We start from the raw sequence: 17,647 nt of genomic DNA, 5'->3' as shown, positions 1-17,647 counted from the left end.
AGTCACTTCCCATTCTGTATGTGTGAAACTGATTGTTCCTTCATAAGTGGAGCACTTTTCATGTGTCTGTATTAAACTTCATCCTATTTACCTCAGACCATTTCGTCCAGATTATTTTGAATTTTGACCCTATCCTCCAAAGCAGTTGAAACCCCTCCCAGCTTGTTTTTGCATCTTTTGATGATACCAATCTTCCCATTAAAAAAACCTGTCAAATATTACTTATTTTTATTTTCCACTAGTTTTCTCTAAAAAATAACAAATGTATAAAAACACAAAATTTAAAAATACTTTTCCATACCTAACTTGTTTTGCATTTCTTAAAAATGTTTTTTTAAGCTTTAAGGAAGGCCAGTTCTCTTTTGAATGATATTGTCTTTTCTATTTTTTAGTACAAATGAAAAACAATAATCGTCCTCCTTTTGGCTGTTTGATGTTTTGGTTTGGTTTGTACTTAATATTTAATTTTTATACTTAATTATAGGGTTGTTAACCATCCTTCTATCAGAAGAACATTAGTTGTTCATTCAGATCTTTTTTGTTTAGTTTTGTTCTTTGTAAAATATAGAGCCTGTTTAAATCAACTTTTGACCATTATGTGCAGCAATTTTTCAGTATGAAACCCTCCACGTTTCCCCTCCCCAACCCGCACGCATATATTCCATCAATATACTCCAAGCCCAAAAGTGCTCTGTGGCCAAATAATTTTGAGAAACTCTGGATTACAGAATAGGATGTGTTGACATCTGTAAGTACCATGTTTCTCTTCAGGCTTTATAGCTTGTGGGAGCATTTGTTATACTCCTAATGGACGATTGTTTCATTATCGCTTTCTGTTTTGTCTGTTGTACTGGCAATTTCTTTGGGCACTTAAAGTGTGCCTCAGAGGATAATTGCACTTGTGTTTTTTCATTACAGAATGAAGAGAAATGTTTAAAAGATAAAACTTTTGAAATCCGTCTCTCAGAGAAACAAGCAGCTGAGCTTGAAAAAAACGAAAACAAGAACAAGAAGAACTGCACAGGAGTTTCCATAGCAACAGTTAGCAAAGTGGATATTGATATTTTGTCAGAAAGGAGGAACTCTAAGAATGATCACTTACTAAAGGATAACCAAGCAGGGTGTTTAAACATTCCTGGTGATCTAGAATCTAAAATAACATCTAATGGCTCACAGACTAAGGAGGACAGACTACAGCAAAACTCAAAGCCTACTTCTAGAACTGAAACTGTGGATTCTAAACAGTTGGCTGTTGATGTTAGAGATGAAGATGATGACACTTTGAAACTCCTACAGCCTGTCTCCAAGAACCAAAAGCAAGATGATGACAAGGTAATTATTTAACTCTAAATGTGCCTGATAGAAAGATGAACCAATGGATGGCTTACAGAAAGAACAAATCTGAATAGATCATGCCATTTAAAATAGGGCACTGCTTATCAGGCTCTTGGGCTGCCAAAGCAGTTAGAAACGCCTGGTTTCCTTGCAGTGCTGCTTCCATAAAGACTGAGACTTGAACTTAATTGTCTTAATTGTTCTTGCCTGGGATCAAGAATTGAGTGCTTCGAGTTTTTAAAAGGATGAGGCATGAAAATGCTTGGAGCTCCTACATATCTGTTCCAAAATGGTTATATTTTTCTCTCTCTCTCTGCTATAGTCAGCCCTAAATTGGGAAGGGGATTGGAAGAGGACAGGAGAGTATAACAGAAATGGAGTTAAAGAAGGTGGAAGGTGATAAAAGGAAAATGTAGGGAAGGAGGAAGAGAGAGACAGAGGAGATTTTAAAGTAAGATGGGGGAAGGGTTCAATTATTAAAGAAAAAATTGATGAAGTAAACAGGAAATGAAATTACCACGAAAAAAAAAAAGCATTGGGAAAGGGGGAAAAATGAATAAAGTATCCTTATACTGATGCTCCCACCTTGCTGGCTTCTGGAACACCTTCGTTGGAAAGTTGGTGGAAACAGAAACATTTCCCCTCCACTCTTCATCTGCAGCCAAAATAATTCTATTAACTGCTTTCCCAGCGTACCCATGTAAGGGGCTTCTTTGTCCTCATAGCTATCTCTATTGTATGTGCACAGGGCATGTAATATTTTGGCTCTAAATGAGGCTATATTAACATGAAATGCAGTTGATCCCTATTGTGTCTTGGATTCAAACTGTAGGTCTGTCATGGATATGTAGCTGTTATTTGCATTCAGTCATACACATGGGCATTGTTTTCTTTGGTCAGTGATTGAACAAGTTCTGTTCTAGAATGAGATTTTTAAAACCTCTTTTTCTCAGATTGCTAGTAGACACACTTTACTAAGCTTGCTCTTTATTTAGTTCATGAGAATATTGTAACTTCTTATTTCAGAGCATGGACTCCACTGAGAAGTTGCTAGCACCATTTATTCCTGTTATAATTCCAGTAAGTGTTCTAGCATTATCATTCCGCTTAGTTTGTTGACTTTAAAATAGTTGTAAAGGGATCCCTCCCCAAATGTGAGGCTTGAGTACGCATGAGTCTTGTTCTGAAAACACAAGACCAAGTGCCTTGAGTATACATGAGTCACCATGAGCCATCATAACCCAAATAGTCAAACTTTGCACTTTTGTATGGTTATCTGTCACCATATTGTCTCTCAGACTCCTGTAAGAATGGCTGATCTGCCTGGGTGTGAGATGCTGATTCCCTCTCACCCCTCCTTTGCTTGGCTCCCATGGAGCACTGTCATAGAAACTTGCATTCTGTCTTTGTGCTTTGCGTATTATAGTATTTGTGCACATTCTGTGTTTCGTTTTGTGTGCAAATCAGTGATAATCAATAGACTAAATAATTAAAAAATGCACCCAAAGCATGTGATCAGTGAAAATTTGTACAGGGGGAGCTTTTTATACGTTGTGGTTTGGGACCGTGAAGTTGCAATGTAAAGCGAAAAGACATAGGGGAATCTTCTACAAGAAAAATACATGTAAGTACATTGGGATAGGGACTGAGTCCTTTAAGTTGTTTTTTTGTTTTAATGTCTGTTAGCAACAAACTGCATACAGTAAAATATTTTCAATGTAAAAAATCATAAATTCAAACATAGATTGTAACCTTAAAACGCAGAGGGTCCTGCTTTAAGTTCATTGGGGAGTGGTTGCTTCCTTGTCTTTTTAAAGAAAGAATCAAGGGTTGTCTGCTTTCCTGTGTTTTTGTTTTGCTTTTAATATTTCTCAGAAGCAAGCCATAGATTCTGTAATGCTCCTGGCCACCACTGATGAGCAGTAAAAGAGATTATGGTCCCTTGAAAAACGACTTAAGTGCAGATCTGTGCAATGTATAATGAATTGGTTTCCTTAACTGACAACTTATATGCAAAATGACTTATAACAAGGCGACTTATAATGGAGACCCCCTGTACAATATTGCCAAGACAACAAGAATTGTGATGTCTTTGGAAGATAAATTTAAAGTTCTTGAAAATCTTGCCCAACCGTGAGAGTTACTGTGCTGTTCTGCGTTTTTGGTGTTAATGAATCTACATTTCATACAATAGAGAAAAATAAGGGTGCTGTTAGGACCAGTGGCATGAGTGATGCACCAGCATAGTTGTGTCATGCATAACATGTGATCCAGTCATAGAAAAATGGAAAAGGCATGGAACATTTGGAAGGAGGACCAGATCCAGAAAAAAATGCTTCTTACTACACATGGCATTATTATAAATGAAAAACAACTTTAAAAGCATCTTGTTGAAAGTGCAGGGGAGGGAGCTTCAGGCCAGGGAGGGGTGGTTTGATAGGCTTAAAAAGCCCTATATGCTGTATAATGTGAAGTTGGTGGGGAAGGCCACATCAGCCAATCGCTGAGCAGTGGCTCAGTTTCCTGATTACATTAAGAATTTGATGGAGGAGAAGGGCTGTTTGCTGGAACAAGTTCTCAATGCAGAGATGCTGGCCTCTTTTGGAAGCATGTGCCTGAATGCACATTTCTGTCAACAGAAGAGAGAATGGCTCCAGGTTTTACAGTAGCAAAGGACCGGCTAACTCTTATTTTGTGCAAATGCTTTGGGTGACTGCCTGATAAAACACATGCTTCTTTACAGAGCCTGTAACCCACGTGCTCTTAAAGGCAAAAAGAAAAAACCATCTTCCTGTTTTCTGTCAACCTAATGGAAAAGTGTGGTTAACTGCTGCATAGTTTATTCACTGGTTTCAGAATTGCTTTGTTTGTGAAGTTGAATGTTACCTAAGCACAAAAAACAAACAAAAAACAACAACAACAAAATCTTGTATTTAAAATGTTGCTGATTCTGGACAGTGCACCCCGTCACCCTGACTCGTTACTGTGCGCTGTACCCTAAGGTTGAGGTTGTCTTCCTCTCCCCGCAAGATGAACTCACTCCTTCAACTCATCAGGGTGTAATAAAAAACATTCAAGAGTTATTACACCAGATGCATGTTTGACCACATCAAAGAGATTGTTTGGAAAAAAAAAAAAAAAAAATCCTACAGCTTACCGTGAAAGATGCATGGAAAAGGAACACCATTGTAGTGCAATAACCATAATAAAAGAATCCTTAGATAACATAACACAGTCTACCCTTAATGCTATGTGGTGGAAACTCTGGAAGGAGGCAGTGAACAGTTTCACTGGTGTTCCTGTAATTGAAGATGAAATTAAAAAAATCGTAGTGACTGCAAAACGTTTGGGCAGTGAAGGCTTTTACATGGAATCTCATGAAGTTGCCAAACTGCTTGACTCACTCTCAGGAGTTAACTGAGAAAGAACTGCAAAAACTGGTAGTGACATCAGTGATGACGAAAGTGAAGAGCCAGAGGGTTCGAGACCAAAATGCAGCTGACCCTAGCTAATCTTCAATGGTTTTTTGCTCCAAGCTTCAAACTTGAGTGATTGCTTGTTGGAGATCGATTCCTTCATGGAAAGAAGCCTGACCTTCAGACAAGGCATCAGTGAATTGCTATGATCATACCAAGAGCTACAAAAAGATCTACATAAGAGGTGAGTCAGCCTGGCCTTCATGTTTTCTTCAAAAAGTTAGAGAAGGGCACAGCGCAATTAGTGACCTTCAAAAAGCCTCTCAAATGGCTGTTAAGTTGGCTCAAACCTCGCCCAACAATGGCCCACATCATTCTTGAGACCTCCTGTCAGGAGCAAGGGTACCTGAACTGTACTTAAAATTTGATTTATTACTGCACTTTTATTTTAAGATGTGTAAAATGTTATTTAATTAACTTTATTTAGTGCGTTGTTTTTCTTTAAGAGGACATACAAATATTTTAAGGGCTTTCGTATGTCCCCTTCCAACCGCAGTTCTCCAGCCCTGTTTTTCCCATAAGGTCTTAAGTTCCTCTACCATGAGTTCCTGTACAGAGGGTTTTTCAAGGATGTAACTCTCACGGTTGGGGAGGGATTGCAGTATTTAAAGAGAAATAGCAAATGCTGTTCTTTGGTGATGATCTTTTCTTCTACAGTATATGATTTTTGGAGAAGAGGTTATAAGGAGAATTTTGCTAACATGCATTTGTTGTTATATACTAAAACTGTGTATATTACTGTATTAAGATAGTAGTTAAGGTAGTATGTAGTATTGAGGTAAGTATGTACAATGTGTGAAATTTTGTATTTGGTTTCCTATACAATTAGTATGCTAACTTTAGTGGGGAGTATAATATTCAATATTAAAGTTGTCTTTTTTTCTTTTAATTTCCTGTCAGAAATAAAAATAAGAGATTTGTAAGCATTTTTTTTCAGACTGACAACCAAATAGATATGTATGGGGTTGGAACTCGGGAAAGATCCACAGTATTCCAAAGGATTTAAGTGACCTTTGTCAGTATGTGCTAGAACAAGTCTACAGTTGAATGAGAAAAATAAATGCCTAAAGATTAGACAAATATCTTTACTTTTCAGGATGAAGTCTCTCATGGAAATCCAGAAGTAGTTCAGGAAAAATTCACTTGTCACTTACAGCCTTGTAGCTCTGTCTATGAACCTTCTGTTTCACGGCAGCGATGGCAGAAGAAGAGGGAGCTAGAAGAAGTGTGCTCAGAGAAGGTACAGATAAAAATATATCTGACTGTTTGATAGTTTAAAATGACGGTGTGCTACTCTTTTCTTAGTTTCTTCCCATCGTACAACAAGATTATAAAGTTATTTAGCTCCTTTCCACTAGCAAAACCATTTCTAGTCTGTGTTCATTTTATATACATCTGTAGAATTGCTTTTATAATAAATTGGGTAATTGTGGACCTTGGAAACATACTTTTGTGGGTGCATTTTTGTCCAAGAATCTCGAAGCTCTGAATATTCAGTAAGCTTTTCAACATTGAGGTGCAAAGTTATAACTGTTCAAGGGAGCTTGAGCAAATGGAAGTGTACAAAGATGGAATGACTTATTATTTGTTAGTTGTACCTAGATACACCCAGCCATAATTGGATCCATATTTTGCTTAGCAATGTACAGAACACACAGAGACAGTCCCTATGCTGCGAGAGTGCTGTCTTTATCCACAGAGCTGATACCGTAAATAGGCAAGACAGATGAAAGACTAGGGAAAAGGGGTTTGACATACAAGCACAGAGAGCAATGCAGTGAGCTACAAATGCCATGTTGATTCTGTGATTTTATTTGTTTTCGTTTTGTATGGGGTTTTGTTATGAGGGTATTAAGTAAACTGAAGAGGGAGGATAAAGAAGTTCAGGAAAATAATACAGTGATAAAATTCTGACTATTGCCCTAGAGCAGGGGTGTGCACAATATGGTCTGAAGGCTGAATCAGGCCTTCCAAACAATGGGACCCTCAGGCAGGCTCCCTGGTGCCACGTGTGTCTGTCCAGCACACCCCTTGGAGGGAGAGAAGGAGCAGGTCTCCACATATTGCATGTGCCTGCCAGCAGGCTGTGAGCTTGGTGCTGAGGGCAGGGGCAACATGCAAAAGTTCTTCTCCCCTGCCTTTCCCTGCCCCCGAGGGATATGTGCTGTGTAGAAAGATACATGTTGGCCCCAGCAACCAGCTACTTTGAGTAGGGTGTGTGGCCACAGCAGCCAAGGAACCTGCATGAGGGTCCCCACTGGGCCACTGGCCAGGAGCTGCTTCTGGTAAGTGTCTCTCAGTCAGATCTGGCATGCAGTTTCCCCTCCTCCATTCCAACACTCTGCCCCAGGTCACAACCCCCTCCTGCACCTAACTCCCTTCCTTCCCCCCCACCCATCTCCTGCCTCAGATCAGGACCCCTTCCTGAATCTAGCCTCCTTACCAGACCCTGCACCCCCTTCCCTTACCCAGAGCTCCCTCCTGGACTCAAATTGTCCCAGGCTCCATACCTCCTCCACTAACAAAATAGAAAATGATGGTCCCTGTCCACTAACCAAATTCTTGGAGTGGCTCCCGTTCAAAAATAATTGCCCTCCCCAGCCTACAGTCCTGGTGCCCAGTCCTGCATTGCTAGATTAGCATCTGCAGTTCTAGATTTCAGAGCGTTGTAATTTGCTGAAAGAAGAAATGAGACTAACCACTTTCTAATTCCCAGTCCAGAACAGCTGCTCCTCGGCCGTTACCTTGTCCTCCTGGTGTGAATGTGAAGACAGTAGATGGCGCTGAAGTCACTGAGTCTGTAAATAGCTCTAAAAATAGTGAGAGAGGAATTTCAAAGGTTTGTTCTGAACATTTTATAAGCATATTTATTTTTTTGTCATTTTCTCAATGTATCTTCTGAGCGGTTTGCTCCAAAAGTATGTGGGGCAGGGAAAGGAAAAAAACTTTTCTGTTAGTCTGTAAGGTGCCACAGGACCCATCGTTGCTGTTACAGATCCAGACTAACACAGCTACCCCTCCGATACTTGTCCTGTATCTGGTTGATCAAGTGAGAGGACAGAAAGCCAGCCACTCTTCCCTTAAGGCTGGAAGCATGTTTCCTACAAGAACTAGGTTTGTTGATCAAGGTTACTGTGGAAAAATAATACGGTGAATGCTGTACTGCCTGAAAACTTCAGTCAGCCATATTTTCCAGGTGCATTTGGACAAAAGTTTTCATTTCAAACATGACAAATTGAAAAACTGCTATGACTGCCACTGTTTAATATATTGATGTGATATATATATATTTTTTTTTAAAGGATCGACCCCTGTCGGCAAGAGAGAGGAGGAGGCTAAAACAATCCCAAGAGAAGATGTTTCCTTCTGGTAACTCCCCGCCCTCCCATGTTAATTCTTCAGCAGAGGAAGTGAGATGGCTTCTCTAAAGAAACACTAACTTGCAATCTGATCTTCAATTTTAACTTCCCCAAAAGAGATACAGTTGAAATGTAGCTTAGGTATTGATAGGAGTTTTTATTTAACCTATTTTTCTAATGCTCATTCAGTGGTGTCAGTAGTGGTAATGTGACATTTCCACAAGAAATGCACTCTTTAATCTAAAAGCTTCTGTGTTTTTTTTTTTCTTGGCTGATACATGTCTGATCCTGATAGCGTGCTTGCAGACATGCTAAAAAGCTTTTCTGTCACCAGTGCCCTGTTTGCAAACAAGATTAAAAGGTTCAGAACTGGTTGAGAAACATGAGTTTGATCTTGATCTTGTCACTGTCCCAAATCTACCTTGCAACTGGTTTTATGGGCAGTCTCTACTTGACATGCCAAGGACTGGGATAGCAGATGGTGGGTGAGTGTCATTTAAATGCATTGGCAGAGCTTTGTGGAGAGGCCCAGGTCAGAACTGAAATAACAAGGGATGGTGAAGACCAGAACTGTCATTGGTAGAATAATACTGCATGGGGGAATTAGTAGAGTGTATACCTACATTCTGCCAGACTTTAGTTTCTCCCTTGTATATACTGGAGTGTTGTAAAGATGTCATCTTTCTAGTGCCTGCAGCAAGACGAGCATCGCGTAGTGCGGTAATTGAAGCAAAGTCACTTGTGGAAAATCATATTAAAGTAACTCAGTCCTCACCAGATCCCAGTATTTTTCAGGTAAACTGGGGTCACCTACTTTTGAAATATTTAAATGCACCAAAGAACTTGTATTACAAAATATAACATAACATGTCATAGTGCATGTAGAGGAACCTCCTGGCCATTGAGACTGCACAGCTTTTCTGAAGCTGTTGAAACAAAATATGCTGGTTAAAATAAATAGCAATAACTCAGCCTTTTATATCTGGTAAAGTCAGTTTTTAATTCAGGACAATTCTCTGAGCAGAAGCAAAGAATTGAAAGAGTCAGCCTTTCTGAAATGTAGTTATGGCTTGCCCTAACACTTCCTGGACTGTGTTTTGATTGGATAGATAATTTCACTTGCTGTAAGTTGCAAAATACTTGGTTTGTATATTCGTATACTCTGATTGGCTTATCCACTAAAATTTGTTAATGGTGTGTTATGAAACCAGTGTCAATAAAAGAAAAAACCCCAAAAAGTGTAGGGTTGAAGAGAAGTAGTGGGTTTTTTTAATTTGTTTTTATTTTTAGTGAAAAAACTGTCGTGTGAGTGGCCATACTCTGTCAATTAGAACAATGCCCCAACAGTCATTTTTAGGCCAGTTGGTTACTTGACGTATTTAGTATTTTCCTTAATATTTTTTGTTTGACAGGAATTTGAGGATTGTCTCCATTTGTAATCATATTGACAGGGATGATCAAGCTTTTTACATCTGGCCCCACTCTTTGTCCCCGCAATTAGCAGCCGCCGCCCTTCACCCCCCGACAATGGAAGCAAGAGGTGGTCTCTCAAAAGTTGCACTCACTTAGTAACGGTGCCAGTGAAGGCCTCAAGGGCAAGTGGGGAGGCAGTGGATAAATTTGCTTTCTGAATGCCACTTTTTCTTTTGAAAAGCTTGGCTTTTATATCTAGTTCATTCAAGGAAGAGAGACCAGCAACATTTTTTTTATAAATCATCTTTTTTACCAGCTGGACCCACATGATCATTTCTCTGGCCCTGGCACTAAACAGAAAGAGGTTGATAATAACTGTGCTAGTTCTTACTGTCGGGGAGTCTCAGCAGCAATGAAACTTTAAGCGAAATATGTTCCTCTCTCTTTACATCAGACCCTCAGAAGCTTTGAAGCAAGCCCAGCCCAGGGTATCTCGAGGAATTAAGTCTCAACATGACTTATAAAGCCTTTTGTAAGACTTAGGGCAGGCTGTGCGTGGTGTGAAACTCGGCCTGAGTTTCCCGAACACTTAGCCATTGCTGCTCACTTCCCCACAGGAGGGTCATTAATCAAGCTGCTCTCCTCTGCAAGGCCACACCCTCCTCCCGGGAGAGAGACCCTGTGTGAGCTGCTCCCTTGCTGGGGGAGGTGGTGTGGAAGGGCGCAGAGTGGCTGTGGGGAAGGTAACGGAGGCTGTGAGGGAGGGGCAGCCTGATTATGCTGCACCCCCTAACAAAATTTCAGCCCCCCAAAGGGGGCACGCCCCCCAGTTTGTGCACCCCAGGACTAATGCATAAAGTTACATGTTGACAAAAGCATTTACTGTTAGATCAAACGTGGAGTGTTCTTAAAAGCTCACTACTTAATGTAGACTTGAAATAAGTCCAACAAAGGTACTTAAGTGCCACATCTTCTGAATGTGGCTTCTGTTTGTTCATGTAACTTTCCTCAGCCCAACCATTTGCAGGGGCAGTATTTTGGCATGTTGTGTGTGTAAATAACTTCTACATGCAAAAACCATATCTGCTCACAAAAATCAAGGACAGACGTGTTTAATGCATATCAATTATATTTAAATATGCCAGCAATATGCATTTTTGCATGCTGTGCTCACTATTGAGGACACAGAGTTTCACAGGCACATGTGAAGGGTTGTTGGAAGCACCATGGAAAATTTTGGGGATAAATTGTTTTAAAAGTATTTATATATTTACAACTTATTTCTATGAAAATGTAAACACAATTGACCAGCACAGTGTAGAAAAATCTCTTTCCAAGAGCAAGTTAGTGATGAAGAAGAAAGATGTATCATTTTATTAATAAAAATCTACAGTCATGATTTCAGTGGTGGTATCCTCTGCAGTATGAGAGGGATTCTTCTCTCTGCCCTGCATCCCTTGTCCAGGTTCTCTGGATGGTGGAAATTTGGTGGTACAGTATCAATGGAAATGGGTCGAGTTGGATATCACTCAAAAGCCCTTTCCCACAAACGCAGTGGTAACAAGCATGACAAATTTAGAATATATTTGAGAAAATATTTTAAAAATAAATGTTTTGTAAATTGTACTTTAATACAAGGATGAATTGCTTCAATAACACATCAGCCTTTGGTGGTCCTAGGGAAGTTAGCTGTGACACGTGCAACTGAAAAAAATTATTCTCTGAAGTCATCACTGTCTATGTCTGCTACACAGGCTGTGGCTCTGACCATCTTCTGAGCCACACTGGCTGGCCAGACATGTGCAAAGTGGTGAGCATCTGATTTTTCCCCTGCACACAAACATTTGGCTAACTGAAGGATTGATTCACGACCATGTGATGTTTTTATACAATTGCTATTATCAGTTTAGTCCGTCTTCCAAGAACCATCCAGGTCCATTTGAGGAATGTAGTTTTAGGTTAACTTGACCATCATCAAACCATTTTATTGCTTGATAGTTTGCCCTCTTGATAAGTGGCATTAATGCACCCCATATCAGTGGCAATGTTTCTGTTTGCTTCTTGAAAAACAGTCACCGGTGTAGCTCTGAAAATGTCAGAATGTTGGTCTTCAAATGGTAAACTCAGCATATGAATGGCTCCAGTACATTTATGGCCTCATCAGTAACTGTATCAAACATTCCAAGCACCTTCAGATCCAGTACGTACTCTTCAGAGGCTGAGCCAAATGCATCCCCATAAGATAATTGGATCTTTCTACCCAACCTTCCTGTAGTGCCTTATCTTGAAGCGGTGTGGAAACCTTATATTGCAACTTCTTTTAATGGCCTAAGTGATAGGAATACACAGCAATTCTGTTTCCAGGTGGCAGGAATCTTGAAGATTCCTTGTGTAGTGTTTCATGGGCCGTGTCTACACTAGCCAAAAACTTTGAAATGGCCATGCAAATGGCCATTTTGAAGTTTTTGGCTAGTGTAGACATAGCCATGGGGAGCACTACAATGCGTGTCATGCCAAACTAGAGTTTAGTAACACTTCTCGGTGTCATTGATAGTAGGCAAGATAATTTTAATAGAGCTTCCTTGTAGGAACTAAGAACTCTACTGAATGGTGTTAAAGCATCAGATTCATTATACCATTCAATAATGAAATTCTTTCAGTAGTTCTTTGCTGGAGTGTTCTTCCTAGGGGGTATGTGGTTAATTCACATTTCGTGTGAGATGATAGCTTCTTTTATTGTGACAGTAGAGATGTTCATGGAATGATGAGTTTTATATCAGTTGGTGTGTTGCCATGGACTTACTTCTCTCTGGTAACGTTTTAAGTTGATGCTTCTGCATATATATCAAACACAAGATGGCCTTCATCAGTGAGCTAATATTTACTCTGTGTCCTTATGTTGAAGTGTTTAGCCAAACTCAGCAAGGGATAACTTTCTTGTACCCTAAGCCATAACATCTGTGATTGTAGAGGGTTCTGCGGGTGTATGGTGCTACTTGTCAGGATGTCAGTAGGTCCTGTCTTAGGAAGACCATGCAAAACGTGCATTTGTTTGCTTTTCAACTAACACAATTTGCATTATTTTGTCACAACCATTAATTGTATTTGCTCAGACTGCTTTCCCACAGTCTCCTGTAGATCAGTAACTTGCTGATATATGGAAATGATGGAGGGTGAGTGAACAATGACCATGTGGTTGGTTCTGTAGTAGTGTGTATTATCTTCTCCCTGACTTTCTTCTTGGCATTGGAGCACAGCTTTAATCAGTTCTTTTTGACTGGAACTCAGAGATTAATGGAGCCTTGGATAATTCTTTGGGCTTTGAAGACTTTGTACGAGACATGCCCCAAAGTGTCCATTGGACTGACATCTTTACCTCATCCCTGAAACCTGATTTTTGTCATAGTATTAATTAGTTCTGTCTGCCATTTGAATGGGTTGCCAGTAAGCTCATCCTTTTGTCTTTAAATTGCTCCTTCGTGGCTTATAACAACACCTAATGAGTTGAGATTGAGCTTTTGGTTATTTCTGGAGAAGTCCATCCCACCCCAGCCATGCTTAAATGCTGAATTTGAGATTCAGTGCAGTTTTGGATTTGTCCGGAAAATCCAGGAAAGTGTTTGGATGCTGTGGTATGACCACCAACTTCCCCTTCTACCCCAGTAACCAAGTGCACAGAAGAGAGCTGCTATACCAGTTGGTACTCTTCATTTCCCCAATGACGCCTAAAAATTATCAATACCAAAGTAAAAAAACCAAGGATTTTGTAATATGTTGGGATTTTAATTACAGTTTCTTAAATGTATACATTCTATTCATGAGTAGATTTTAGCTGAATGACATCATCTTAAGCAATGCCTCATTATAGCTATTGTGGCATAATAAACAAAGCTGATAATCAATACCAGTGAACTGCTTTTTTTGCCAATAATGGCAAATCAACTTGAACTCCTTCTATTATAGTAACATTTTAAATACTGTAGTAACATACAGTATCTGTAACATTTTAAAAATTCATTGGGTATCCTATTCTGAGCATTAATTCTGAGCAATTTATCTTTGTAAGGGCTGCATATTTGATATGTCTGCCCAAAGTGTAATTTAAAAATTGATTTTTTAAACACTTTTCTCTTACGTTTCTGCATAATCGTTCTAGATTTGTCATGTTTGCTACCATTGTATTCATGGGAGAAAGGGCTTTTGAGTAATTACCATTTCAACCCATCACCAACAACATTGTACTATCAAAATTTCCACCAGTTGGAGGACGTGGAGCTGGGAGAGAGAGGGGAGTGAATACCTCCCTCCATGCCAAAGAGGATGACATTGCTAAAATTGACTTTTGTAGATTTTGACAAATTAAATGATACCTCTTATTTCTTTCTATCATGAACTTGCCAATGAAATTACACATGGTCACAGACTAAACTTAGCATAAATTTCTTGACTTGGAACATAGAACCTGTAATACATTTGACAAAGCATTCAGTGTAGGTAGAAACAGCATGATTGAGATTTAATGCTAGTTTAAATGAGTGTATGGTGATGGTATATGTGCTTCTACTAGCTTGTTTTGATTCTTGGACTTAACACGTAACAGCACTTCATAATACAAAGTTAAATTGTATAAATGTGCTGCTGAAGCTTATTTTGTCACATACTTCAGACTCCATACTTGTAGTACAATTACTGATTCAATAAAATGCCTAATTTTAATTTTTTTTTTAATTTTCTAATTTTTTATCTGTAACAGAAAAAAAAATTAATCCATTGTCTGTCTGATGATGAGAGAAGCTCCTCCACAGATAAATCAGATGGAGATTACAAAGGGTATATGTTTTTTTCTTGCTTTCAGTAGTCACGTGCCTGCAGCCTCAGAACCTTAGTGTGTTTCAACTTGGTGTGGAAAACTGTAGAAATGTGTTTGTAATGATGGTACACAGCAGTGTTATGAATGTCACAGTGAATGAATCAGATGCCATTTGTAGCTCTTTTGTGACACACACTTCTTAATCTGTTTAATTTTTGTATGTGGCTGCTGTGCCTCCAGGTGCTGGCATGAATGCTTCCCAGGAAATGGATATTCCAGCATTCCAGAGGAGCTAATATGCCAGGAAGCATTAAGCACTATAATTTGGACAGTTGCTAATATGGTTTTCCTGAAATTGTGGGCTCAATTGAAGTATCTGTCTAGGATCCTGTCTACTTTGACATCTTTCTTTATTGTACTTCCAGTAGTGGTAATGCTAGCGTAGATTGGTTGTTAGTGGTTGGCTGGGTTCTTAAACTTTTTTTAATCTCTGGCACTGAATAAGTCTTAAATGAAACTATGCTAATAGCCCCTGTGTCTAGTCTGCATTACTCCTACCATCAATGAATGTGCACAATAAAAATTTAACATGGACTACATAACAGAGCCTGCTTAGCTCACGAGATTATAGGTCTTCGTTGGCTGCAAAATAGATATTGGGATTGAAATAGATTTTGTTTTCCTTTTTTTTTTTTTTTTTAGAAGAAGCAATACAAGTGAAATGAATGATTTGGTACAATTAATGACACAGACACTGAAAATGGATTCTAAAGAGAACTGTGAACACCCTCCAATCCTAACTCCTGCATCAGAGTTCAAGCTGCATAGGAAATACAGAGACACTCTGATCCTACATGGCAAAGTATCTAATGAAGCAGAGAATTTCAAATTTGAAGAATTTCCTTCAGGTCTGTAACTCTGTTAATGCTTTAAAATAGCAATTCTAAACAGTAGTTTATGGACCACCAGTGGCTAGCAGACCACTTGGTGGTGGTCCACCAAAAGCTGTGTGATTAGTCCACAGAAAGTGGGCTGGTCAGATGAGGCTGGTTCTTTTTTCTAGCTATTAATCCACGCAAGTGGCTAAAATGTTTTAGTATCACTTTTCCAAACAAACAATGGCTGTAGTTGCCACATGGATGTTGTTTCATTGACAGCTGGTGGGGCGGGGGACAGAGGGGACTGGCTCCATTTAATTCTGAATGGAAGAAAAGATGGCCCATAAGGTAATAGATCAATATATGACACACTATGAAGTTTTAAAATAATCATTTGAAATAATAAATTGTAGATTTCAATGTCTTAAATTACAGCTTTAAAACTTTGAAATAATTTAATTGCTTTGCAGATTAGCTTTAAGGCTTAATCTTCAAATGGGACTCAATTTAGTATCTAAGCATCTGTGTGGCTTTATGCAGATGTAGGCACAGATCCCATTACAGAATTGGAGCCTTACTTTGCAGCTGCAAGTTGTTCTCTAATTTTGCAACAATAAATGCAAGAAAATAATCTTTTGAAATTTGGCCTTTGCAAGAATTTTTAGAACTCTGAAAAGTGTTCTAAAAATGGCATCTCAGCGCTTGTGTTTGACTTGAGTACCTGTCCGCTGGAATGAACGACCTGTGTTTATGGCTGCATTTGGCTCAGGTCAGCTGACCTGGTCTTTGTACTGCAGTGCTAAAAATTGCTGTGGAGATGTTCTGGGATCATCTTCCTTTGCAGGATCCCAGAGCTGAAGGTCGGTTTGCAAGTTAAAAAGATGGATTGAAAAGTCAGCTTAGAATTGGAAAGTCTCAAACTGTTCTTTCTGGCTCATGTGTTTTGTAAGTAGCGAGGATTCTAGCTAGTTCTAGTCTGGTTATTGACAACCAGAACTGACCGAGGTGACTGTTCCATAGTTACGGCGATGCTGCAAAGATAACACGAGTAAAATGTAGTCAAAGCTCCTGACTGTAATGTGACTCTGACTATACAGGATGCAAATGTGGCCAGTGAGGAAGAACATTTTTACAAATTTTTGTCATCATAGCTGCACTTTATAATACTGTGTTCGTCAGCTCAAGTGTTGTACAGCTGCTATTTCTGGTAATGGAAATCTACCATCAATTTGAAGGTGCTAGTGGAAGTGAAGTGGCTTTAATTTTATTAAATTGCAATCTCCTCTGGTTAGATCAGATTCTCTACTTTCTGAATTAATGTAAAAAAATAAATGTAGGCTATTAAGAGACTATGATGTCTTTCAACCTTAAATCATTGGCTTAAATTCACCCAGTGGTCAGTAGTGGCAATCTCATTAATATTGGATTATTTCACTGTCCAAAGTTCTACACTAGGAACCAAAATGCCAAACCTTTCATGATCATAAAACTATAGTCGTCTGATTAAACTGCAAAAAAGTGATCTCAGAGAAGTGAAGGATTGAAAGGTCAACAAGGCACAATAGTAAGACAATAGTGCTACACATACTCTATGTATAATTGCAATACTTAGTGAACTTTTGCATTCATTTTGCTTTTCTGATGTAACGTAACTTAATTTTTTAACCTCTAAATTGGGAATCTATATATTGTAGGGCTATAAAATTAGTTGTACAATCTACCTTTTGCCATGAAATTGTTTTACAGACCCTCAGTGTATTTTTAAATGACTTCCAAATGGGATCAGGGTATACACTCATACAGTGATGTCTTCCAGAGCCTGAAACTCTGAGCCTTCCAAAACCTGATTCTGCAAACTGAATCTGTATGAACCTGCATAGAGGCCAAATGGTCACCTGCAGATGACTGATTAAATATAATCACATTTCTGTTGATCAGGGACAACTAGTTGATTTGCCTGCTCCACAATCCTAAACCATTTCCCATACCTTTACTGATACGAACCACTCTTAAGTATTTCTAGTACATTTAATGTGCCTCTTAATATTGTCAGTGCAAAAATAGTTGCTTTTATTACTTTTTTTGTAGATGTTTTATCTGGTCCTGAAAAGTTCTGGAGAATGGTTGAAATTCTGAGGTCTGATGTGGTGCAAGGACTGGGAGTGAAACTTCTAGAGAAAGTATATGACATCATGGAGGAAGATGATGAACTGGAGAGAGAGGTGAAGGTCTCTCCTACATACTGTAGTTCATTGTGTTTGCTTTTTTACTCTTCCCACAGTTATATAAGCATTTTCACTTTTAGAGCTTAAACTGATCTGCTGTAATGATATAGGCCCTGATCCTGGAAAGCTTTAAGCACATGCTTAATTGTTT

The 17,647-nt window shown here is 39.0% G+C and overlaps 1 protein-coding gene across 2 annotated transcripts in view; it reads left to right on the top strand.

Annotated features, from left to right (window-relative positions):
* NEK4 (NIMA related kinase 4) overlaps positions 1 to 17,647 on the top strand; it is a 31,961-nt gene that overhangs the window by 13,516 nt on the left and 798 nt on the right. The window contains exons 7-15 of one of the 2 annotated variants that reach the window (XM_075004959.1): positions 919 to 1,332; positions 2,362 to 2,415; positions 5,908 to 6,051; positions 7,528 to 7,650; positions 8,114 to 8,180; positions 8,859 to 8,965; positions 14,337 to 14,413; positions 15,096 to 15,301; positions 17,360 to 17,493. In XM_075004959.1, the coding sequence (XP_074861060.1) occupies positions 919 to 1,332; positions 2,362 to 2,415; positions 5,908 to 6,051; positions 7,528 to 7,650; positions 8,114 to 8,180; positions 8,859 to 8,965; positions 14,337 to 14,413; positions 15,096 to 15,301; positions 17,360 to 17,493 (1,326 nt within the window). The remainder of the gene's footprint in view (positions 1 to 918; positions 1,333 to 2,361; positions 2,416 to 5,907; positions 6,052 to 7,527; positions 7,651 to 8,113; positions 8,181 to 8,858; positions 8,966 to 14,336; positions 14,414 to 15,095; positions 15,302 to 17,359; positions 17,494 to 17,647) is intronic. The other variant, XM_075004960.1, reaches the window with a different exon arrangement.

Source organism: Carettochelys insculpta, chromosome 11 (assembly GCF_033958435.1).
Source record: "Carettochelys insculpta isolate YL-2023 chromosome 11, ASM3395843v1, whole genome shotgun sequence".
In the NCBI taxonomy this organism is placed as follows: Eukaryota; Metazoa; Chordata; order Testudines; family Carettochelyidae; genus Carettochelys; species Carettochelys insculpta.
This window is presented reverse-complemented; position numbering and strand designations above follow the sequence as displayed.